General features: G+C 45.1%; 1 protein-coding gene across 5 annotated transcripts; it reads right to left on the reverse strand.

Moving 5' to 3' along the window:
- Nucleotides 1–4,651: 4,651 nt before the first annotated feature.
- Nucleotides 4,652–24,732, reverse strand: LOC120058340 (splicing factor 3B subunit 1-like). Of its 5 annotated transcripts, none has more exons than XM_039006933.1 (23): nt 24,623–24,730; nt 23,435–23,610; nt 23,062–23,163; nt 22,710–22,824; nt 19,906–19,985; nt 19,421–19,639; nt 18,696–19,161; nt 18,353–18,474; nt 17,736–18,035; nt 17,326–17,505; nt 17,117–17,203; nt 16,016–16,286; nt 15,601–15,746; nt 15,137–15,283; nt 14,739–14,864; nt 10,320–10,541; nt 9,651–9,833; nt 9,418–9,529; nt 8,803–8,923; nt 8,437–8,568; nt 7,925–8,197; nt 5,769–5,985; nt 4,652–5,329 (listed from the first exon to the last, which is right to left on the reverse strand). In XM_039006933.1, exons 1-23 carry the CDS (start codon nt 24,648–24,650, stop codon nt 5,171–5,173), a joined length of 3,984 nt encoding a protein of 1,327 aa, XP_038862861.1. In that variant the 5' UTR covers nt 24,651–24,730; the 3' UTR covers nt 4,652–5,170. The 5 variants fall into 5 exon arrangements, 3 of the variants coding, with proteins under 3 accessions (XP_038862861.1, XP_038862860.1, XP_038862862.1); XM_039006932.1 differs by having other exon boundaries at nt 18,696–19,164; XM_039006934.1 differs by lacking the exons at nt 22,710–22,824; nt 23,062–23,163; nt 23,435–23,610; nt 24,623–24,730 and adding an exon at nt 20,349–21,080 and having other exon boundaries at nt 18,696–19,164.
- Between the last annotated feature and the right edge of the window lie 799 nt (nt 24,733–25,531).

The raw sequence follows: 25,531 nt of genomic DNA on the forward strand, positions 1-25,531 counted from the left end.
GCTAGAATAGGAAAAACAACTATTCTTAGTTATGGAAGAGATAGTTTTTATTTTATTATTTTTTATATTGAACCTTTATTTCACTAGGCAAGTCAGTTAAGAACAAATTCTTATTTTACAATGACAACCTACCCTAGCCAAACCCTCCCCTAACCCGGACAACGCTGGGCCAGTTGTGCACCGCCCTATGGGACTCACAGCTGAATTCCAGCCGGTTGTGATTCAGCCCACGATCGAACCAAGGATCGAACCAGGGTCTGTAGTGACACCTCTAGCACAGATGCAGTGCCTTAAACCGCTGCGCCACTAGGGAGCCTAAAATTGTAAATTGCTTTGGTAATGTTCAGTGGTCTACAGCTAGCTACACTACAGGTGAATTACCAAGAAAGAGTTACTTGGATCATCACGCTCTAGCGACTCCTTGTGGCGGGCCGGGTGCCTGTAGGCTGACTTCGGTCTTCAGTTGAACAGTGTTTCCTCCAACACTTTGGTGCGGCTGGTTTCCGGGTGAAGCGAGCGGGTGTTAAGAAGCGCGGTTTGGTGGGTCATGTTTCGGAGGATGCATGAATCGACCTTCGCCTCTCCGGAGCCCGTTGGGGAGGTGCAACGAGGAGACAAGATCATAATCACAAAATTGGGGAGAAAAAGGGAGGTCAAATTTACAAAATAAAATAAATAAAAAAGGGGTTCTTTGAAAAACCCTTTAAAAGGGTTCTTCTAAGAACTTATAGGGGTACCCCCACAGTTTCAATTTGAAGAACCCCTAAAGGATACTCCAGGAACCTTTTATTTTTAAAGTGTAAGACCTCTATACCAGGCGCTGTCAGAGGAAGAGCCAACAAATGTTCAAAAAGACTCCAGCCACCCAAGCCACAAACTGTTCTCTCTGCTACCGCACGGCAAGCAATACCAATGCACCAAGTCTGGAGCCAACAGGACCCTGAACAGCTTCAACCCCCAAGCCATAAGACTTCTAAACAAGACTGCTAAATACTGTAATCAAATGGCTACCCGGAATACCTGCACTGACCCGATGCACACTCACTGGACTCTATATATACACACACACCACACACACGCTTGCAAAAGTATTCACCCCCCCTTGGCATTTTTCTTATTTTGTTGTCTTACAACCTGTAATTAAAATAGTTTTGGGGTGGGTGTTGTATCATTTGACTTAACAACGTCCCAACCACTTTGAAGATGCAAAATATTTTTTATTGTGAAACAAACAATAACACAAAAAAGCTGAAAACTTGAGCGTGCATAACTATTCACCCCCCCAAAGTCAATACTTTGTAGAGCCACCTCTTGTAGCAATTACAGCTGCAAGTCTCTTGGGGTATGTCTCTATAAGCTTGGCACATTTAGCCACTGAAATGTTTGCCCATTCTTCAATGCAAAACTTCTCCAGCTCCTTCAAGTTGGATGGGTTCCGCTGGTGTACAGCAATCTTTAAGTCATACCACAGATTCTCAATTGGATTTAGGTCTAGGCTTTGACTAGGCCATTACCAAGACATTTAAATGTTTCCCCCTTAATCCACTCGAGTGTTGCTTTAGCAGTATGCTTGGGGCCATTGTCCTGCTGGAAGGTGAACCTCCGTCCCAGTCTCAAATCTCTTGAAGACTGAAACAGGTTTCCCTCAAGCATTTCCCTGTATTTAGCACCATCCAGCATTCCTTCAATTCTGACCAGTTTCCCAGTCCATGTGGGGATGAAAAACATCCCCACAGCATGATTCTGCCACCACCTTTCACTGTGGGGATGATGTTCTCAGGGTGATGAGAGGTGTTGGATTTGCACCAGACATAGCATTTTCCTTGATGGCCAAAAAGTAAAATTTTTGTCTCATCTGACCAGAGTACCTTCTTCCATATGTTTGGGGAGTCTCCCACATGCCTTTTGGTGAACACCAAACGTGTTTGCTTTTTTCTGGCCACTCTTCCGTAAAGCCCAGCTCTGTGGAGTGTACGGCTTAAAGTGGTCCTATGGACAGATACTCCAATCTCCACTGTGGAGCTTTGCAGCTCCTTCGGGGTTATCTTTGGTGTCATTGTTGCCTCTTTGATTAATGCCCTCCTTGCCTGGTCTGTGAGTTTTGGTGGGCGGCCCTCTCTTGGCAGGTTTGTTGTGGTGCCAAATTCTTTCCATTTTTTAATAATGCTGCATGAGGCAAATGGTGGTCACACCAGATACTGGCTGGTTTTCTGATCTACAGCCCTACATTTTTTAAAGGTATCTGTGACCAACAGATGCATATCTGTATTCCCAGTCTTTTGAAATCCATAGATTAGGGCCTAATGCATTTATTTCAATTGACTAATTTCCTTATGAACTGTAACTCAGTAAAATCATTTATATTGTTGCATGTTGCATTCATATTTTTGTTCAGTATACAATACATAGCTACCTCAATTACCTTGTACACCTGCACATTGACTCGGTACTGGTACTCCCTGTATATAGGCATGTTATTTTTACTAGTTTTTTAATTTTTTAAAATCTATTTATCTTTAACTCTGCATTGTTGAAAATGGATCCATAAGTAAGCATTTCACTGTTAGTCTACACCTGTTTTCTACAAAGCATGTGACAAATACAATTTGATTTAATATTATTATTTTTAACTAACAGGTTTATTTCTTATCATCAATCTGAAATGCTCGTGTCCTTATGCCTTAGTCTCTGTGTACAGTATCAACAGAGATGTTTACTGTTGCCTATCTCTCTCTCAACACACACACACACCACCTTTTGTGCAGTCAGCAGGTAGGATACTGCATGTGTTCAGGAAGATGCACTGAGTCTATTGTGTTTTGGAGACCAAACAGGAAATGTCTCAGTCATTACCATACCTAGTTCTGGATTGATAGAGAATCAAATAACTCTTTATATGGTTACACGAGAATGGACATTTGGCACAGAACTATGGAGCACAAATGTAGCTTGTCCACTATAGTCTATTATTGTTGGGGTTACTGTTCTCTCCTGCATCTCTGATCTATTTCCTGTTGACAAAATCATAAAACCAGCCTCCACCCCTAAACTAGTAGCCAGCCAGCCACACCACACCAGTCACACCAACCAACGACTACACTAAACCCTTCAGGGGACATCTGACCTGGCAAAGGCCCCACTAGTACAAAGTTGTGACTAAATGTCCCCACCCCCTGCCATGGTCACCAGAATGGCTGACTTTTGCCTTGAGGGAGAGAATCAAACTCTTCCTTCGTACATCTTCCTAATTTATGGTGCCATATCAAGTCGGATTCTCGAAAGCGAGCAAGATTCACATTACTGATACACACTATTACTACTCGCTCCAGGGCCTCTTTCTCATCTCCCTCATCCCCCCTACCACCTCCCTACAATGGAAACCCTCCCCCACCACATATCTTTACACTTCAGCAGTATCCCCCCTTTCACCACTCTGCATAGAGACCCATGCATGCGCTGCCTTTGACCCAGTTTCCAGGCAGACTCAGACTCCACCAAGCTCATTGCTCACTCAGCTCTATGATATAGTCTGAGTCTCTTGAGGACAGTGTGTGTGTGTTGAGAGAGCTGAGCTCCTCTTATCAGGGCTGAATGGGAGACTGCCTGGGTGTCTGTCTGGGCGCTGGTTGCCCAGTTCAAGGACCACACTATGAAATGATCTCCATGAAGATTTGGAGCTCTTCCTTGGTGATAGGTTGACTATAGCCATGTTACAGCATGGGGACAGGACTAGGTCCACTGCCTCGCTCCACTGGCCTTATGTACCACTGATCTATTATGAAGGATGGTGCCTTTGCACCTTCTTGCATGACATCATCAGACCTTTAGAGCTGTTTTGTTAACAGATACATGAGTAAGTGTTGCTTCTGGCATAAACCTGAGGGTGTCCCACAAACATATAGGGCCTGTTTCCTGGACAGATTAAGCAGTCCTGAACTAAAAAGCATGGATAATAGAAATTCTCAATTTAAAGCGCTTTTTAGTACAAACAAATAGTGTCAGCAGTCTTTACCTATAGGCCAATAGGGGCCTTGGCCTTGATTCTCTCCCACCCACTGACTGTAGCCCAAACACACACGTCCTTTCCCAGAATCCCCATATAGCCTTAGAGGCACGCAAGCATTCGTTTCCACGTCAAAACCACAGGGCTAGCTACCCAGAGCACTCCTTCACCTTGGTCTGTTATGTCTCAGCAGGATGACAGGGCCTGATAAGGGAACAAAAGGCATTATAGAGGGTTGATGTTTCCCTTTACAAACATTTCTGAACAAACTGTAGCCTTTGTAATGTAATCTTGTGGTATTTCTGGGTGAAATATAGCTAATTTGGTATGGTCGATGTTCTACGCCAGCTTGTGTACATTTAACTGCAGTAAAAAACAATCATTCATCTAAGACTAGTAGTGCCTGTGGAACATGAGGTTGTGACATGACACAAGGTGGCAAAGGCGATCTGTGTGGAATTTGAATCTGGAGAATGCTGGTATGTTCTCACATATTCCACCAAGGAGTTCTTCTCCCTCCAAGGTTATGACCATAGGCATAGGGAAAGTACCATAGGGAAAGGAAGATTGTACTTTTCATAGACCGCTTTCCATATTATTACTCCTATGAGTAGTCATGTCTCATGCTTTACTTTGACCAACTCAAAATAAAGCAGAGGTTTTATTTTATACACAAACGTTTATTCAGTCAAATAAAGCAACATTCTGATAAGAAGAGGGGGGTGATCACTGATAGGCGAGCAAAGCATTGAGAAGGAACGGTCAAGGCCGGTAAAAAGAAACCATGACAATATTTTAAAGAGTTTCACTCACTGAGTTGCTTTTCCATTCCATAACAAGGCTAACTTAGAGCCTGCACTTCACTGTCTGTCATTCCTTATGGAAATGATTATAAAAGGAGAAATAAAACAAAACATACAAGCTCTAAGAAGTTGTTCCGTTTTATACACTATTTCCCTATCATACACAGTTTTTATTGTATTAAAAATGAATCTCAGGCCACAGCCACTGTGGCTGTGTTGGATACAACCACTACAAAGACAGAGGAGATAAATAATATAAAAAAATGGACCAAGTCCTATACACCAAGAGAGATAGGACAAAGAGTGAACAGAGAGAAAGAGAAGAGGGAGAGAAATCGTCAGAGAGTGAGAGAGCAGAGCAGAATCACAGGAAGTACTCCAGCTCATAGCGGAGGTAAGGGTTCTTCTCATCGTTGTAGACGTGTGGGTAATGAGCAATGAGAGCATCCTGGGAGCCGATGTAGATAGAGTTGTAGATCTTCCAGTAGACGTCTCGCACCTTCCTGGCTGGATGGAACAGACCCTGGGGAGAGGAGACTGTGTTAGAGAGCATCAGCAACTCAATGGCTGTGCTACTATATTTTCATTACGTTTGTTATTTTTACTAAATATCCACAGCAGTTCTTTCATGGACGTCATAAAGGGTAGGTTTCGGTTGATAGTAATATAAGTTATCACATTTACATCCCTTTCTGGACATTTAATGTTGATTCAACACTGGGTTATTCTGGAACTAGCTTAGACATACATATATAGTAGTCTGCTACCTGTGTCAAAGCAAGGAGAACATTGATGTATGTCAGGGGTGGGCAAACCTTGTGGCTTGCAGGCCACATCTGGATTTCGAAAGTCGGATGTCCACAGATTTTTTAGGGACCGGCCATTTAAATTTGGCCGGCCGGATGCGGCCCATGGGCCGTAGTTCGCCCACCCTTGATGTAGGCAGTAGTGAAAGTAGTTACCTGTAGGCAATACTGCAGCATGCGGCAGGGGCCGATGGCCACCCTGAGGCCTTCCAAGGCCCCCATCACAGCCTGGATGACGTGGGGCGACGTCTCAAACACGTTGGGCCACACATAGTTGAGCAGGTGGTTGAGAGAGTCTTCACAGCCGAAGCCGTAGACGCCCAGGGACATGTGCTGCACCACGGCACTGGCTGTCTGTCTGTGGACCAAGTCTCTGTAAGGAGAGGAAGTGGGGAAACAGGGTTAACATGGGTCCAATCAAAAGGTGGAAAGGGCCTTCAGGAAGTATTCAGACCCCTTCACCTTTTCAAAATGTTGTTACATTACAGCCTTATTATAAATTGGATTAAATAAATGTTTTGTCAGCAATCTCTACACGCCACCCCATAATGACGAAGCGAAAATGGTTTTAGAAATGTTAGCAAATGTATTAAAAAAACAAATACCTTTAGATAAGTATTCAGACCCTTTGCTATGAGACTCGAAATTGAGCTCAGGTGCATCCTGTTTCCATTGATCATCCTTGAGATGTTTCTACAACTTGATTGGAGTCCACCTGTGGTAAATTCAATTGATTGGACATGATTTGGAATGGGACCCACCTGTCTATATAAAGGTCCCACAGTTGACAGTGCATGTCAGAGCAAAAGCCAAGCCATGAGGTCGACGGAATTGTCAATAGCACTCAGAGACAGGATTTTGTCGAGGCACAGATCTGGGGAAGGGTACCAAAGGTCCCTAAAAACACAGTGGCCTCCATCATTCTTAAATGGAAGAAGTTTGGAACCACCAAGACACTTCCTAGAGCTGGCCACCCGGCCAAACTGAGCAATCGGGGGAGAAGGGCCTTAGTCAGGGAGGTGACCAAGAACCCGATGGTCACTGACAGAGCTCTACAGTTCCTCTGTGGAGATGGGAGAACCTTCCAGAAGGACAACCATCTCTGGTGCACTCCCACTAATCAGGCCTTTATGGTAGAGTGGCCAGACAGAAGCCACTCCTCAGTAAAAGGCACATGACAACCTGCTTGGAGTTTGCCAAAAGGCACCTAAAGATGAGAAACAAGATTCTCTGGTCTGATGAAACCAAGTTTGAACTCTTTGGCCTGACTGCAAAGCATCACGTCTGGAAGAAACCTGGCACATGGTGGTGGCAGCATCATCATGCTGTGGGGATGTTTTTCAGCAGCTGGGACTGGGAGACTAGTCAGGATCGAGGGAAAGATGAATGGAGCAAAGTACAGAGATCCTTGATGAAAACCTGCTCCAGAGCACTTAGGACCACACAGCCAAGACAATGCAGGAGTGACTTCGGGACAAGTCTCTAATTGTCCTTGAGTGGCCCAGCCAGAACCCAGACTTGAACCTGATCGAACATCTCTGGAGAGACCTGAAAATAGCTGTGCAGCAACGCTCCCGATCCAACCTGACAGAGCTTGAGAGGATCTGCAGAGAGTAATGGGAGAAACTCACCAAATACGGTGTGCCATGCTTGTAGTGTCATACCCAAGAAGACTCGAGGCTGTAATCACTGCCAAAGGTGCTTCAACAAAGTACTGAGTAAAGGGTCTGAATACTTATGTAAATGTGATATTTCCGTTTTTTAAATATTTTTTATTAGTTAGCAAAAATGTCTAAACTTGTTTTTGCTTTGTCATTATGAGGTATTGTGTGTAGATTGAGGGGGGGAAACGATTTAATCAATTTTGGAATAAGGCTGTAACACAACATGTGGAAAGTGGGGTCTGAAAACTTTCCAAATGCACTGTATATTCTAAGACTGAGGGTGAAATCCTCATTGACAATGAATTACATTTTACTTTGTAACCAACGGGTGCAGGGTGAGAACAGAAGTGAAATGAGGTCACATCTGCCAGTTCTCATGTTGGTGTCCATCTAGCGAAGTACTAGCCCTGATCTGACCACTGATAGGTCGAACAGGCGAGAATGATTCGCAGGCATAATACCACCAAGTCAACTGCCTGCCAACACTGTTGACATACAGGGCTGAAGCTCATGGCTAGTTGTTAAATGTACTGCTTGTAGATATAATGAATACTTATTAGGAGGGAAATGTTATGTTTATCTGGGTAGTGAAGGAGTTCATTGAGTTACTAGAACTTAAGCCAAAACATCACAATGCAGTCCTTTCACCTGTCCATCAGTGCATCCTCCAGCAGGGGCGTGACAGCGTAAATGTAGTCCTTGCCCATCTCCCCAATGTACTCAAACAGGAAGGAGAGGGACTTGAGCACGCCGTTCTGCACGTTGAGCTCTGGCACGCGGTACTCATTCATGAGCGCGGGGAGCACGGTGAAGGGAGAACAGGTCTCAGCCACGATGGCGATGGCCACGGTGGTACACACTCTGTTCTGACGCTCCTGAACCTTCAGGTTGTTTAGTAGTGTGGCCAGCACGTCATGGGGTCTGGAGGGGGAGAGAGGGGTCAGGAGGTCACCCACATGCTAAATCAGTGCACATTAAAAACCACAACAGCAAAAAGGAATATGACCAAGGACAATTGAAAATGCTCACATTTGGGAGGGGAAAACATTCAATTGAACACAACGTCCTTGAGCAGACATTTAATTTCCAAACAGAATCCCTAATAGATGAAACTGTGAGGATGGTATGGGCATGAATTAGCCAGAGACTGGAGCACTCACCCGATAGCCTTGGCGATGTATCCAAAGGTGTTGACAGTGGCTCTGCGGATGGCCTTCTTGTGGGCCTTCAGGAGCTCCAGCAGCTCAAAACAGATCCGCATCCATTCCCTGGCCGACACGTACTCGGCACCCCTACACAGACAGAGCAGGGTAGGAGTTATAACATGGTTGATGAAACATCTACTAGTATATCAATTTCTGCACATATGAGTAGGCGTCAGAGGCTTTCTCAATTCATCTTTCCTCCTTTCCCAGAGGGAACTCGGACCTTCTCCAATACGGTTGAGAAGGAGGAGACAGGATGTCGAGGAAAGTCGAATTGAGAGTCAAAGATTGAAATATGCAAGGCCATCACCACACACATACCTGTCAGCAATCCTGCCCACCAGGTCAATACAGTTCTCCTGCACCTTCTCATGTCTGTTCTTCAAGATTGGCGTCAGGCGTGGCAGCAGGTCTTTGATTGGTGGAGTCATCTTATGCATGCCTATGAATGACAGGAAAGACAACCAATCAGATGTCTGGATGCATATCAACCAGTTTTACTCTTACCACCACTACTATTACCATAACCACTCTTCTAATGTTAATGCTGTTGAACCCTCTGTACAGACCAACCCATGTTCTTCACTGAACTCAACTAACCCAATTCATTCATAGGCATTTCTCTTCCAACTTGAGTGCTTTCTCATAAATAATTGCAGCGTATGTTTCAGGAAGCGAGAGGAATGGTGTCCTGAGCTATATAACAGGGGGAATAAATTGCATTTTGGAAGACACTAAATGCCAATTGACTTTTCATTTGTAACCAACGGGTGCAGGGTGAGAACAGAAGTGAAATGACGTCACATCTGCCAGTTCTCGTGTTGGTGTCAATCTAGCGAAGTACTAGCCCTGATCTGACCACTGATAGGTCGAACAGGCGAGAATGATTCGCAAAGAGAAGACAGGTGTAGTAGTGAGAGGGTGATGTTTACGTACCGATGACGTTGACGATGGCCTTGAGAGCACCGAGGATGCTTCCCAGTACTTCAGGATACTCCTCTCCTAGGTACTCATATAACACCACTCCCAGATGACCCATCAGCTTCTCCTGTTGAGGGGAGAAAGAGAGGTTTAGAAAGAAAGAGAAACCATGCACATCTTTAGTGACGTTCGTAGCAAAGTTTGTGAGTGAGAGAGTACGAGTGTGTGTCTGTTTGAGTCAGTCTAACCTCCTGGCAGGTCTTCATGACCACGGCGGTGCGGGAGATGAGGTCAGCAGCCTGCTGGCGGACCTTGGCAGACTTGTTGTTGAGGCGCCACAGTACCGTACCACAGATCTGAGGCAGGTAGGGCTTCACCCTCTTCCCCAGGGCATTCACCACCGTGCCAAACCCGTTCAGCATTACAGAGTCCTACACAGGGTCAGAGGTCAACTAGAGTTAGTCATAGTCTACACAGGTAGGCTAATGGACAGTGTCAGCGTTCAAAATGGCATCCTATTCCCTATATACGGCACTACATTTGACCAAAGCCTATAGGGCTCTGGTTTAAACGGAATAGTATGCCACTTCAGACACAGATGCTTACCCATTCCAATCAATATGAATCTCCCATCAAACTACCAGAAGTCCACACTGCTGTTCAGACAGGGATAACTTGTTTCATCACAGGCTTTACAAAATGTCTATCTGAACATTCCCCAACGTTATGTCCCTAACGTTATACCCTGAGCCAGGTTCAGTCGGCAAACATTCTGAAACCTTGCAGATAGAAATGTGATGAATAGAGCTGACATGATTCCTTATTCTACAGGTCATAAAGGCATATTTGTTCTACATAAACCATTTCTATCTGAACGTTCCACAACTGTTCCTCGCTGAACGTGCCCCTGGTCTCACCTCGGTGGTCTGTTCCTGGAAGGCGTACAGGATGCCGTCGATCAGCTGCTCCTCCAGCTTGTGGTCGATGTCAGCAGCTCCCAGGTTCCCCATGATCTTCTCTATGGTCTCCATCACCATCTTCCTGTACTGCTCTGCCTCGTCCTTCAGGTCATCTACTATACGAGAGATGATCTCTGCTGCTCCCACCTTGTTGGCCAGTTCTACTGTGGTGTCCACCAGCTAGAGAGAGATGTGGGGGGGGGATTGGGTCAGTTCACACCTCGAGGGAAACACGGCAGTGATTAATTAACGTTGAACTAAACATTGAAATCCAGTCATAAAATCTTCTGCTTATTGTTGCTTGGTATAGTTCAACTTAATGTCGAACTTTACTTAGTAAATCTAACTCTTAAATCACCAGTCATCTTCTGCTACAAGCCTTGGCACAGACCTTCATTTTTGCTTTTCTATTTATACTTGGAACACAACTGCCTACTTGACCAAACAAATTCAACATGTCGTTAGTGTATGGAGTCATGTGTGTGTGAGTTGTGCGTACCTACTGTTAACTCGAAATGACACAACGACAAGGTTCCAGTTTAACAAAGTTTACTCTACTATATGAACACACTACAAGGTAGCCATTACACTCCAGGCTAGGTCCAACTACGACAAGACTTCCTGCGCATGTGCACTCTTGACTGAGTGATAGCCCCGTAATAACAGAAATATAGGGATACTTAAAACATGAACTTAACAATCTCCCCCTTTTCTTTAAAGACAAATAAAACATCAACAACATAATTAAATGTCCAAGTATTATTCAAGATCCCCATTACAAATGGGTTGTGTGACAGTTCTTATTTGTATTACTCAAGCTGCCACTTTCCATTACTGAGAGCCTGTAGGAGCGAGAGCCTGTAGGAGCACAAGACCGGATGCTCCTTTTTTAGTCAGACAGTCAGCAAGCTGTTCCTTTGTGGTCTACCACAGAATCCGCTGGATTCTCTGTGCTTGAATAAGTTCCTTGATGCTGCTAATCTCAAAGTCTTTTCTCTGTGACAGACTTGGTTGACTTCACAGCATCAACTAATGAGTAGTTGTCAGTGACACAAACTACAGGTAGGAAGTGCCGTTTTGTCCCACCAGTGATAACCTAGCGAAGCATCACGGAAGACAACTAGTTTCAAAGAGTCATCTTTTCCAACATGCTGAAACTTTAAAGTCACTTGTTGTGATTTCAGTTTACGAACAACTTTGTTTGCCTCATGAATGGTTTGTACAGTGGCGTGTTTTGTGTTAGATGCCAAGTTGCAACCATCAAACCAGGTCTACTCTGTCTCGCAGCCCATAAAATTTGTCCCATCTTTGACCTCAATTGACCAGCTTCAATTCCACAGAGGGGAATTCCTTTGTACGGCTCTTGAAGAATCCATGTGGATAGGTTGAAGATTCTTGATATAGCTCTCCTGTTGCATCAGTATTTTTCCATCAACTGTAATAAACTCTATGCCAACATAACAAAAATGATCATGCTCCTCACGGCCAACCTAGAAAACAGCTTTGAGGTGTGGAATCACAGTTGAATCAAAGGTCTGTGAGCCACCCCAGATAAAGTCATCAACATGACAGGCAAGTACTCCAGTCACATTGCAGTCTTGATCAAGCCAATAGAAGACTGCAGGATCCACTTGTGACATTTTTCCACCTGTATTCAGCATTGTTGCCTTGACTTTGTTGTACCAGTAGAGTGATCCATCTGCCAGTCCATACACACACTTTTTTTCCCCCCACAGTGTTCCTTCACTTTTAGCTTCGGGCGGAGGTCGGATGTGAATGTCCCTTGACAGCTCTGTTCCCTGCAAAAATCCAGATTTGATGTCTATGGAATTAAGTTTCCATTTTTTCTGGCAGATCACTGACATCAGCAATCTGAGTGACTCTGAGGCGCATGTCGGTGAGTCTTTTGGGAGTTCTTTAGCAGCCAGCTCCTCAAAACCTCTAGCCACTAGACGTGCTTTGGGCACTATTCCAGTTAAGGATTCTTTAAGGGTACACACCCACCTTGTTGAGACGCACTTTTGGCCAATGTCTTTGACTTCCTCAAACACTCCATTTTTCCTCCAATTACTGAGCTCATCTAGCTTAGCTGAGTCAAATGACACGTCCTTTGTTTCAAGTACATCATCATTTTGAATGTCATTCTGTTTTTCTCGATTTTCCATTGGTTCAATTCTGATATTATCTACAAGTGACAGGTCAGCTGACCCTGTTGTACCAGAAAGTGTAGCTGGTTCAGAGTACTGCAAGTTGTACCAGTTCTTGTGTTTTGCTTTTCCTGCTCGTCCAATGACGGTTGCTGTATGTGGAATACCACTTTCTCTGTCCGTGTATTTAACAGTTTGTCCAGTTTTCAGATTGGAACAACCATGTTCTCTTAACACATGTGGCTGTTGAATGTTTTCCTCATTTGAACGCTCAACAGTATTACCTGTGGCATGGTTGAAGGTCTCTGCTCCATTTCCTGTGTTAGTTTCGGTGTCCATATCATCGGATGCGACATCTGGTAGGTTTGTGTCTGTTACTGTGTCCTTTTTGTCATTTTCATTAGGAGACTGATTCTCAGCAACAGCCCCTCTATCTTGTTGATCATTTACTTTCCGCAATCTTGAGTGATGCACCCTGACAATCATGCCTCCGTGCCTCACAAATATCACCACACCATCTTGACCAATGACTACTCCCGGTCCTTTCCACTCTTGACAGTCAACTCGTTTGTAGTACACTTTGTTTCCAGTTTCGTACTTCTCATCATCATTGTTCCCTGAACTGCTGAGTAACTTCTGAAGTCTGTTAACTGTATCATGTCCAAACTGTTTGTAAAGCTTTAACAATACTTTGTGTTTTTCTTTAGTGCTCATGTTCTCTGTGACTGTCAGAATCTTCATGTGCTCTGTGTCAGTCAGAATCTCATTTTTGCATGGACTCTGTGTGATGTCTTTGTCTAAAATGTTTACACAATAGTGGCCTGAGGTAGTAAGTTCAAGAGTCACTGGTTGTTTAAACATCACTGCCTTGTCATTTTTTATGTCTAGTACAGCCTCTGCCTTCTTGAGGGAAGCTTTGCTTAATAGTAAGGGGATATCTGTAGGGACCACCTCTGTTTCAATGTGACACTTAGTCTGACCAATTTTTGCTGGTATCTTAACTCTCTTGGTAGAATGGACAATTCTCCCGTCTCCAAATTTGAAAGCTCTGTTGCTTGGTGTGTCAATCATATTTTGTACTTCTTTCATATTTAGTTCACTGACATAGCTATCAAGCCATTTTGCACCACACACTGTCCGTGTACATGCAGTATCAATCACAGCAGATCCTAAGGATTCAACTATAAAAATCTCAGTATCAGAAGCAGATTCATTTGAAAACAGTGTAATGTTACACTGCTCTATCTCTGTGTTTACATTTTCCTCTGTTAGTTTAACTTGTTCATTTTTATGAGGACAGTCTTTAACCCAATGGTAAGTGCTTTGACAAATTGCACATTTCGATCTCCTTCCATATTTGTCCAGTGGATTTGTGCCGGGAAATGGCGCCCTCTTCTGGTTGTCTTGAGAATGTGACTTGTTGGCGCCTTTTCTGTGCTGCTCGGTGTAATATGCTGCATCACTCACTTGCATTCCATCTGTTATTGGCGCGACAGACGTCTTCTCACCAAATATTCTTTTTAGTGCCGACTTCATAGATGCAAAAGTCAGCACAGTACAAGCAGTCAAAGCCAACTGTTTCTCCCTACCATCTAGACAGGCAGTGTCTAGCAACTTGAACCCTAACACTGCATCTGGGAGAACCATGTCGTACTTGCGCATTCTATTGTACCTCTGTTCGAAATCAATGATGTAGTCTGCCATTGCAACCGAAATATCTCTCGTAACACTGTCAAAGTTTGAATATGCCTCGTAGGCACGGTCTTTCTCTTCTTTAAGAAATACAGAATCCAGTGCTGTGATCAAAGTTCCCATACCGTCATCCTTGTTCAAATCCTCAACGGATATTCCCAGTGCTGTATCTCTCGCTCTTCCCTCGAGCGATAATACCACCGCAAGTGCTTGCTTTTTCGCGTCCAGATTAGTAACGCGTGTCCAGATTCCCAGTTCATTTTTCCAACTTTCGTACGACCTCTTCTCGTCGAAGCGAGGTGGCACGTTGTAGTTAGAAGCCATCCTCTGCTACCAATGTTAACTCGAAATGACACAACGACAAGGTTCCAGTTTAACAAAGTTTACTCTACTATATGAACACACTACAAGGTAGCCATTACACTCCAGGCTAGGTCCAACTACGACAAGACTTCCTGCGCATGTGCACTCTTGACTGAGTGATAGCCCCGTAATAACAGAAATATAGGGATACTTAAAACATGAACTTAACACCTACCTGTCTGTAGTTGCGTCTGTCCAGGGCCATCCTGTGCTGCCAGAAGTGCTTGAAGAAGGGGGGCAGGATCTCTGTCTTGATGTAGTTGGCTTCCACACCGTCAGTACCACAGCACTGTTTCACCACCTGGAAGAGAGGGGGAACAATGGGGGTTAGAAACAGGGCACACATACACCAATTCTGATTGAAGTGTACTAGCTAGCAACTTCTTTCCATTTTGGAAATGTAACCAACGGGTGCAGGGTGAGAACAGAAGTGAAATGATGTCACATCTGCCAGTTCTCGTGTTGGTGTCCATCTAGCGAAGTACTAGCCCTGATCTGACCACTGATAGGTCGAACAGGCGAGAATGATTCGCGCACGCACACACACACACACACACAGTTAGGCTCCCTCACCTTGAGCACGATCTTCTTCATCTCCTCGTCAGGGGACTGGAACTCTCTGATGAGGATCAGCATGACCTCTCTGGTGTAGTAGTTAGCATACTCAGCATCCATCAGAGGGATCAGGTAGCCAATGGCCTTCAGGAACGCAGCCAGACCCTGGAACCCAGAGGGGAAAGAGAGGGAGGTTTAACTCAGTTACCAGGTCTACACAGCCAAGATACTCTGATAAAGTTGAATGTGACTTCAGGTAAACTTGTATTAACTAGTTGTTTTAAGAATGTAACCAACGTGTGCAGGGTGAGAACAGAAGTGAAATGATGTCACATCTGCCAGTTCTCATGTTGGTGTCAATCTAGCGAAGTACTAGCCCTGATCTGACCACTGATAGGTCGAACAGGCGAGAATGATTCGCAGGCATGTAACCGAAGGCAATGGGTCCTCAACAGTTTGGTCCTGGAGTGTTTTGTCCTCACCTTTCCTCTGTGCTGTCTGATACCCTTCCACAGGGGTTTGAGTACGGAGTCAAAGGACTCGATACCGTAGGGAGTGGCAGCCTCCGCCAGGGCAGCAATGGCCAGGGCACTGATGGTCCGCACCTTCTGCTGCTCATCCACCAGACCTGAGGGGGGCGCAGACAGTAAAGGTCAGTAAGAGATCATATTTTATCCTTCCTGGTAGTGTGTTTAGTGACCATGTGTGAAATGCACTTAAAAAGCCAATGAACTTGAAAAAGCACACTTTTTTTTTTAAATAAAGAAAATGCTAAACTACGAATCACATTTACTAGACCGTAACTCCCAAAAATAGCTAAATGACTATTACTAGATAGTAGAAAACTAAACTACCTCATCAAAGTCACATACTATCTGTGTCGCTCCCTCAGCTCACCATGCTCGATGATCTCCACCAGACTCCTCAGATGGGGCAGGATGGCACAGCCCATGAGGATGGCGATCTGCTGGACAATCTTGATGCCCGTGTGGCGGGCCTGCCATGACTTCTTGCTCTTACACACAGCCTTGAGGAAGGGCAGCAGGGACGGGATACCCAGAGCGGACGCTACGACAGCGAAAGCTCTGGCTGTTGTATTTCTGACATACTCGTCCATGTTGTCAATATCAGGCCTCATGGTGGAGATCATAGTGGCCAGGCCGGCAGCCTAGAAGGGGAGGGAAGGAGAGAGACATGGAAAGAGATCAACAGATTAATTGGTGTTCATGACACTGCTTGCATAGACAGCATAAGTGTCTTTTTCTAATGTGGTTTCAGGAGAGAATTTTCTCTCTCTCTACTCGCTGTAGGAATGTAACCAACGGGTGCAGGGTGAGAACAGAAATGGATGTCAAATCGGCTAGTTCTGGGCCTCCCGGGTGGCGCAGTGGTCTAGGGCACTGCATCGCAGTGCTAACTGCGCCACCAGAGTCTCTGGGTTCGCGCCCAGGCTCTGTCGCAGCCGGCCGCGACCGGGAGGTCCGTGGGGCGACGCACAATTGGGCTAGCGTCGTCCGGGTTAGGGAGGGTTTGGCCGGTAGGGATATCCTTGTCTCATCGCGCTCCAGCGACTCCTGTGGCGGGCCGGGCGCAGTGCGCGCTAACCAAGGGGGCCAGGTGCACGGTGTTTCCTCCGACACATTGGTGCGGCTGGCTTCCGGGTTGGAGGCGCGCTGTGTTAAAGAAGCAGTGCGGCTTGGTTGGGTTGTGCTTCGGAGGACGCATGGCTTTCGACCTTCGTCTCTCCCGAGCCCGTACGGGAGTTGTAGCGATGAGACAAGATAGTAATTACTAGCGATTGGATACCACGAAAATTGGGGATAAAATTTAAAAATTATTATTATTATTATTATTTTTTTTTTTAATCGGCTAGTTCTCGTGCTGGTTTTTCAGCTAGCGAAGTACTAGCCCGGATCTGACCACGGACAGGTCCAACAGGCATATTACCTAACTGTGGTGGGCGTGGGAGTTCATTATAGGTCTGGGAGTGGGGCTCACCTTGGCCAAGTTAGAGATGATCTCTCTGCCCTCCACTCTGGCGTAGTAATCTTCATCAATCAGCAGGGGCTCAATCACCACCAGGATCTGGGGAACAGAGAGTCAGTTAGTGAACCACACACAGTGCCAATCTCAGCACAGGAGACATATTGTAACAGAGTCAGTGAGTGAGTACTGCCACTCTCACACACACACACACACTGACCCACCTTGTGTACGTATGGGCGGACGAGATCGTCCAGCTTGTAGAGGATGCGGTCGATGACCTTGACCAGTAGGTGGCGCTCCTGGTCCTCCAGAGTAGGAGACATGAGCAGGGGCAGGATCTGGTTGAACAGGGGCCCTGCTCCAAACTCCCTCGCCTTGTCTGTGATCTGACGCAGGGCAGCCTGAGGAGAGACGCAAGGGGGTTAGACTGGGTGATTGACATTTCAGTGGTGAGAGTTACACACCAAAAGGAAGATGGAGTAAAGACCATAGAGATACAATATAACACTAGAGTAGCCTATGTCATAAACCTTCATAGCTCGTAGAATGTGCGGGTAATGGCAGCCATCTTGGTCAGGGAAAGTTCAATTTTGTATTCTGTGGTCAAGACTATGAGGACAGTTGGACTCACCTTTCTCATGGGAGGTGTTCCGTTCTTGATCTTCAGCAGCAGTTTCATGATCTTACGCTCCTTCTGTTCCTCTGGGCTCAGAGTGGACTCATCTACCTCAACCAGCAGTTTATCAAAGTACTGGATGTCGTCTGGTTTTAGGAAGGGCAGGTTCCCACTGGGCTGGTCGTTGATCTGCTTCATGGAGCGGTCCTCCTGTTGCATGTGGAAGCCTGTCATGCCCCCCATGGGGGTGGGGGTGGCAGACAGCTTCCGGGCCGGGGTACGGATGGGCACATAGCCTGCTGGTGGGGGAAGGACCTGTGGAGGGAGGTGGGGGATGAAACATCAGTACTGTTCACTTACTATACCGTTAACTTATTTTACAGTACGGTTTACTCTTTTTTTGTGTACAGGATTGAGGTCTTAAACAAACACCTTGATGTCTTCAGTAAGAGACACGCCATTGTGGGGAACTGAACCCAGAGAGACAGAACGTGACACTGACCCAGTGACCAGAGACAGACTGTCCTGTTCCAACTCGTTATGGTATCATCAATGACGACTATTCACTTACTTAATATAGGTATTAGTTGTGATTTCTCCATTGTGCTGGTGAGTGTGAGAGTCTACTCTACCTTGTATCCCTCTGGGAACATGGCGTCCAGCTCATCGTCTGTGAGTGGTCGGTTTCTCTCATCGATCTCCCTCTCCCAACGCCACGCCTGCAGCTGCTCTGGGGTCATGCTCATCAGGTGACCTGACAGGATAGGAAACACATACATAATGTAAAACACGCCTCAACCTAGTATCACGACTTAGTGGGACATTCTACTACTTCTATTACTAGTAATTTATATTACTAATAAATGAACAAGTACGTAATAGCAAACATGATTTGCCAACGGTTATCAGTTTTAAATGATATTCTACCTCTAAATTGAAAATGGGTTGAGATGTAGGTTAGGTCATTGACAGTACCTGGAGAGGGAGTGGCCATATTCATGGCAGGGGTTCCAATGGGAGTCTTCCCAGGGGTCATCAGTGGAGTGGAAGAGCCCATCTGGCTGGCAGGGGTCTCGTCCCAACGGGACTTCCTCTTACTGGCCCCGGGGGTGGGGGTCTCTCCCACCGACTCGTCTCCTCTGTCTGTACGGGGAGTCTCGGCCCAACCACTACCATGACCAGGGGTCTCCCTCTCAGTCTTGGGGGTCTCGTCCCAACGGTTTTTGCGCACGCTGCCTGTGGCTCCCCCATGTCCGGGGGTGGTGTGTCCCGGTGTGTCCCCTCTGCCTGGGGTGGCTGCTCCGGCCGGGGTGTGGCTGGGGGTTGGGTCCCACATCCGGGAGCTGGGAGTGGCCCCTGGGGTCTCGCTGCCCTTATTCCTGCCAGGGGTCTCGTCCCAGCGGCTGTTGGAGGGGGTGTGGCCAGGGGTGTGTCCTGGGGTCTGCTGTGGAGAGAGCGAGAGAGAAAGAGTCAGGGGATAAAGGGATCAATGAGTTCTTACAGACCAGAAATGAAGCCAGGTTGATGTCCTTAGTTCCACTAGGAGCATAAAAAATTATATTTAAGGCAAAACAGAAATAAACTGCCCCAAAAACAAACACTTGGTCCTATATAATTTTCTGATCAAACACTAGCTCGCACCAAGTCACAGTAAGGATACAAACTTGATTGATCTGATCAGCTAAGATAATACGTTTTACCTCAGCAGCCTGGTCAGCCTGGTCCCAGCTAGACATCTTCTTGGGTGTGCCGGCGTTGCTGGGGGTTCCTGATTGGTCCTGTTTCTCGGCCGTCTGGTCCCAGCGGCGTTTGCGCTTGGCGGCAGCGGCGGCGGCAGCAGCCTGGGAGGCAGCAGAGCCGTTGACAGCCTTCAGGTCTCCCGTCTTGGCCTTTTCTGCCATCTGCTGACGGATCTCTTTCTGCATAAAGGGAGAGAAGAGAGGGTGAGAACACGAACCAGAGACTAACCACAACACAGGAAAGTTTCCCTTGAGCTTTGTAGGACGGAAGTCTATTAAAGGCAACAAAACCCCACACTGAACAGACCCACATAATGAAATATTCTTATTATATATTATAACCCTCTATGATTTGATTTGGATACACCACTAATAGACACATTACCCGAAGACAAAGTTATGCCCTTGAGCTAAACCACAAAGGGGGTATATCTGGTCTGTCTTACCTCCTCTTTGGTCAGGTGCTGCTCCTTCATGACATCCATGTACGACCTGGACTGCAGCTTTGGGTCCGGCGTTTTACCCCCTGCGCGAGAGAGCACCAACAAGACACAGGGCAGCCGATTAGAACACGCCCCAGGACCCGGATTCATAACACACACACAGCAAGTAAAACACAGCCAGCTCAGCTAGGCCCTCACTTCTTTAGAAACTTTTACTGTATTAGTTCCTTAAGCTGAATCACAACAAGACAACCCTAGATACACAACATACAGGCAGTCCTCTCTTGCTTGCCTTACATACAAACATAGCTGAATAAAAAAACAACAGGCAGATACATTGAGAAAGAGCTGAGGTGTTTTTTTTTCTTTCTTTTAAGGAGATAACAGGCGAGGATAAAGCCATCACTGATGCAGGGGTCCTGGGCTGTGCTCTCCAGAATACGTACACTTTCAGTGCCAAGGGTCCTTCTGCAGTCAGACTTCAACCGGCAGAAAAGAAGCCTAGAAAATGTCTCTTTACCATTAGTAACACTTTGGAAAAGGGTTGGAACTCACACACATAAGCATACCACCTGTGATTTGTTTTTATGTCATTCAAAAGAAAAATCCTCCTGGGGCTCAAACCTTAAATAAATGAAAAAATGTAAAATACTCTCTAGATTGTGAAGTATTGATTAATAAAATTAAAATCTAAATTGTTCCCAAATCTAGGAATCTTCTTGTGAGATAGATTTGTAGATACTTTATGTAACCCAGGGTAGGGAGAGCATCTATATGTAGTTACACGTTTACATCAGGGGCCGTGGAGGCTACGATTAGTTCCAGGGGGGGGGGGGGGACAGGCTGCCTGCTACTGAGCAGCTGGTAGTTTGACATCAGTCGATTGCTATTTCAACTTAGTAAACGTAGATCTTGACTTCCTTTTTAGAAAAATATATATATTTTTTTTAATTCATTATGAATTACAAAATCAATCTAAAGCAAAAGACTACCATGAAATTGCTATGGTTTAAATGTAATGATATAAAGTCTAGGGTAGAAGACAAAATTAAAAAGGTTCTTATGGTAGAGGTTTATTGAGTAAGAGCTGCCCCCCTACCCAGACAGACAACCAGCGGACCCTGACAAAACTGACAAGCGCACGCGTCTGTCTGTTCACCATAACCTACACAGGATGAGTTGCTGCACCCTTAAGAGAGTGCAGTACAGGACTGGCAAAGCAGTACTGCTGTAGGAGAGAAATTAAGGACAGTTAGTATGGGCCTGTGGAATTGCGGCACACACATTTCTTGATATGTTTCTATTTTACAAAGATGTAAAATAGAAATATATTTACACAACATCTTTGTATATGACAGAGCTGTCTACATGCAGGCTAGATACAGGCCTACCCAGACTACATAGAGGCACTGAGGCCACTTCATCTCAGAAAAGAGACATGGGTGCTTCAGCCGCTACAAACAAATTGTTGCATTGTGTAGATAAATACCTTAAACCTATTCTAGAAGGTGTGTGTTTAGTTAATCAAATGCTCAATGGCTAGTCAAGCCGTATTCTGAGAGATAGGCCCTCCTTGTTTAACTGATGGACTATTCAGTTCATTTAGGCTTTGAGGAATGTGAATATAGCTAGTTGACGGCTCCTTGCCCCTGTGAGGGGTAAGGGGCAAGACAAGCTCGTTGCCAAAGATTAAACCGCAATTGTAATTCACTCTATTAAATCACACACCTGAGTCCAAGTTATGACGCCTGAACCGACTTGGACCAAAAGCCATTTAAATGTGCGATGAAATCTGAGACCATAACTCAGTAATGTTGATGACACACACACACAGAAACTGTAGTGCCGTTGTAAGTGTCATAATTTGTGACGTCCTGTTCTTTTCTAATGGAAGTTCCCCAACACATAGAAGTCTGACAAGCCAACAGTGGTGGTAACTGACCATAAGCCTGCACAATGATATACTGTAGTGGAGTGAAGGAAGGGCCACTTGGAAGAAAAGGGGTGGTCTGATTGCATTGCTCATTTGATGTGTTCTTGTTCTACACAGAAATATTTCAGATCTGTACCCAGGTGGTCTGCCATCTAGGGGCTTTCAGTGACTTGGAGCCAAGCTTCATACAGCCAGCACGTTTCTGGGGGGGTGTGTGTGTGTGGGGTCACTGTGTTCCCGCCTACTGGGCACAGCAGGGTGCGGCATATTGCATGAGCAGGTGAATTACCCCAAAGTTGACCATCAAACCCATATAGAGGTTTATTTTCTTTGCTACTCACATTACTTAATACCTTTCTTAAGAGTAAGACAGTTCTTTCCACCATCAGTACATGAGATAGCCACATGGGTATGTTAACCCTTCGAGACACACACAAGCTACCTGCCACCCATGTAGTGTTAGATACGAAAGTCTAACCAAGACAACGGCAAACCACCTCTCCCTAAAACAAAATGGAACCCCTCACTGGCAGACATTTATTTTATACTACTTAAATCCTGTTTACAATTATTGTCATTTTCCAAGAAGAAAAAAAAATGTGTATCTGCATCGCAGACCGTTTGCCTCAAAGCAAAGAGATTTTATTGAGAGGAAATGATGAGTGATAAAAGGAGCAGTGACAAGAGAACCAACCGCCCTCGGGCCAGGAAAGATTACCACGGGAAGGTCTTAGTCTGGGGAGCAAGCCGTTGCACAGTGCTCGAAGGGCTAAGCAACAAGAGGTGGGTTGAAACCCTTGAAAGGCAGCCATGGGATAAGGGAGAGAGGGTATAACATGAACAGGGGAGGACACTATGGAGGGGTGAAATTTACCGTCTGCAAAGGGGTCGAGTCGCTCCGGAGAGATGATCATCTGTCGTCGTCTGGCCTTGTACTCGTCCTCACGCTCTGCAATCTTGGCGGGTCTGTGCTCGGCGAACGGGTCGTACTGAGAGGAGAGAGAACACAGCATGTTACAATACATGTCATCATGGTAAACAGACATTTAATGTGAGAACTAGCCATAATAAAATGTCTATGACAAGATAGTAGCAGGATAATTAAGCAAATCCAAAACTTTTGCAATAAGGTTCAGTAATAGGTTCTCTGTCAGGTTTGAACTCAAAAGTAGAATTCTACACTTATTGCAAAAGCTGGAGAGGGAGATGGTGTTACTGGGACTAACCTGTTCGTCTGACTGTGGTATTGCATTGAGTATAGCCACCGGAGCGTGATACCCCGGTTTCTTCTGTCCAAGTAGACTTGTTGAAGAGTCCTCCTCGTCATCCTGAAAATAAGAGAGAGAAGAGTCTGGTCAAGCCTAGCCACTTAAGGCAGACTCTCCCAGCTCGCAGACAACAAGACATAATGGAGTAGTCAACGGCATTAAAAATATGACACTGGAATAGCTGACGCCTGACCCCTAGGAAGAGAAGGAGGATGTCAGTGTTGCAGACAACATAAAACACTTTTATTTGACCATTTTCAAAGTTAAAAAGAAAACAAACAAGCATACATACACATACATCAAAACACAGGACTTGACATGCAACACTTACATCCTCCTGTTCATTGGCAGCAATGGAGGTGACATATCCAGCGAAGCGGCTGTCACTGCCACCATATATCTCCTGGTCGTAATATCCAGTTGAGTCCAGGCCCACACCCTGATCTGCTCCCTCCTCCACCAGGGCAGCCTTCATGCCCTGGATCTCCAGGATCTGGGCCTCAATGTCTGGGGACAGGGGGGAAGAATAACACAACAGTCATTGCCTTTCAGGGTGTTGAAAAATATGTACAAACGCATCACCTAAGATAAAGCATATTATCAAATGAGAATGAACAAAAACTCAAATAGCATCAGCAGTAGTGATAAGCTACATATTTCCTTTAAAAAAATCTACTATTGTATTGTAATCAATTAGTATGCTTGTATAACACGCATTAACTCTCATCTGTGCTCAAATCGATCGCTGTGTTGACAAAGTAACTAGGGCAGCATTTTCGACATTCGGTTCTGGGGAACCCAAGGGGGGCACGTTTTTGCCCTAGGAATACACAGCCGATTCAAATAATCAAATCTTGATGATTAGTTGATTTTGTGAATCAGATGTGTAGCGCTAGGGATAAAACCTTAACCTGCAGCCCTTGCTTGGGTTCCCCAGGACCGAGTTTGGGAAACGCTGACCTAGGGCCTGCTAAATTAGTTTCAATTTGAGCGCAATCAGACCGTGCTGGCTGGACAAAGATTAGATCATCCAAATAACGTTGGCTATCATAGCTACAAAATGTATTCATGATGTGTGTAATCTGGAACACGTCAAACGTTACGATACTAGGATCAGTGCGGTGTCTGTCCGACATCATGCCATACTTCCAACGCCATTTTAGTTTCTACAACAACACTGACGCTGTTAAATAAATCTAGCCATATCTATACCATAGCAAGTTTCTTATAGCAACATCTACACAAATAGTATAATTGAAGAGCATACTGATCAAGGAAATCATGGTTGTAGAAATGTTGTATTGTCTAGCTAGCCTAGCAGTTGGGGGGGGGGGGCGCCATTAGCTATCCGTCCTCGTTGCGTTTAACGTTAGGTTGTCACGAATGAAAATATAGCTAAAACATGTAGCTAGCTTCTAAACAATGGATGCATATTGATCCTCTTTTTAATAGGAACCCGACGTACGTCAAGTTAAATTATAATACCAATTTACAACATTTTCTAAATAAATAGTCTTACCTTCGTGTGTTTTGGCGACTTTCGCCATTTTGGTGGTTCGGTAAGACTGAAACCGGAAGTCCGAATTAGTTCATATCCGTTCAGCAAAAATAGTCCTGGACAGTTTAGTCACAGATAGAACAATGAGAGTTGTAAAAATCTTTCGCTCAGTGGTCCTGGACGAGAAAGGTCTTGAGTGCTTAAAGACGGTTTGGAAACCAGGATTGACCCAGTAATAAACTGGAAAGGAATATGCTCTGAATATTACTCTGATCCCGAGTTCAACAGTGGTGTGTAAAGTAAACATACTTTAAAGTACTACTTAAGTCGTTTTGGGGGGGTTATCTGCACTTTACTCTTTATAATTTTGACATATTTTACTTCCCTACATTCCTAAAGAAAATAATGTACTTTTTACTCCATACGTTTTCCCTGACACCCAAAAGTACTTGTTACATTTTTATGCTTAGTAGGACAGGAAAATTGTCAAATTCACTCACTTTCAAGAGAACATCCCTGGTCACCCCATGGTTTAGGTCCACTCATATAATTGTTTATAAACTATTGATCCTCTGTGGCTAAATTATGATCTCCGGTGTATTTTGAACATTGAGAGCAGAGCGGATGTTTAGCAGAGTGGCAGGCTGACTACTGACTACACTCATTGAGAGTGGGCTCCTGAGTCCTCCTGTGATTGGTGGTTGCAGTAAAAAATACAAAATATATACTACATACATAATATATACAGTATACACTGAGTGTACAAAACATTAAGAACACCTTGCTAATATTGAGTTACACCCCCCTTTTGCCCTCAACACAGCCTCAATTTATCGGGGCATAGACTCTAGGTGTTGAAAGCATTCCACAGGGATGCTGGCCCATGTTGACTCCAATGCTTCCCACAGTTGTGTCAAGTTGGCTAGATGT

Source organism: Salvelinus namaycush, chromosome 13 (assembly GCF_016432855.1).
Source record: "Salvelinus namaycush isolate Seneca chromosome 13, SaNama_1.0, whole genome shotgun sequence".
Lineage (NCBI taxonomy): Eukaryota > Metazoa > Chordata > Actinopteri > Salmoniformes > Salmonidae > Salvelinus > Salvelinus namaycush.

Excerpts from the sequence above, each read along its gene's own strand:
- LOC120058340 (XM_039006932.1), bottom strand. The coding sequence starts at position 24,650 with ATGGCGAAAGTCGCCAAAACACACGAAG. Across the intron at positions 18,036-18,352 it reads TGTTCCCAGAGGGATACAAG|GTCCTTCCCCCACCAGCAGG; the intron begins GTAGAGTAGACT and ends CTCCCTCCACAG. Across the intron at positions 9,530-9,650 it reads TCATGAAGACCTGCCAGGAG|GAGAAGCTGATGGGTCATCT; the intron begins GTTAGACTGACT and ends TCCCCTCAACAG.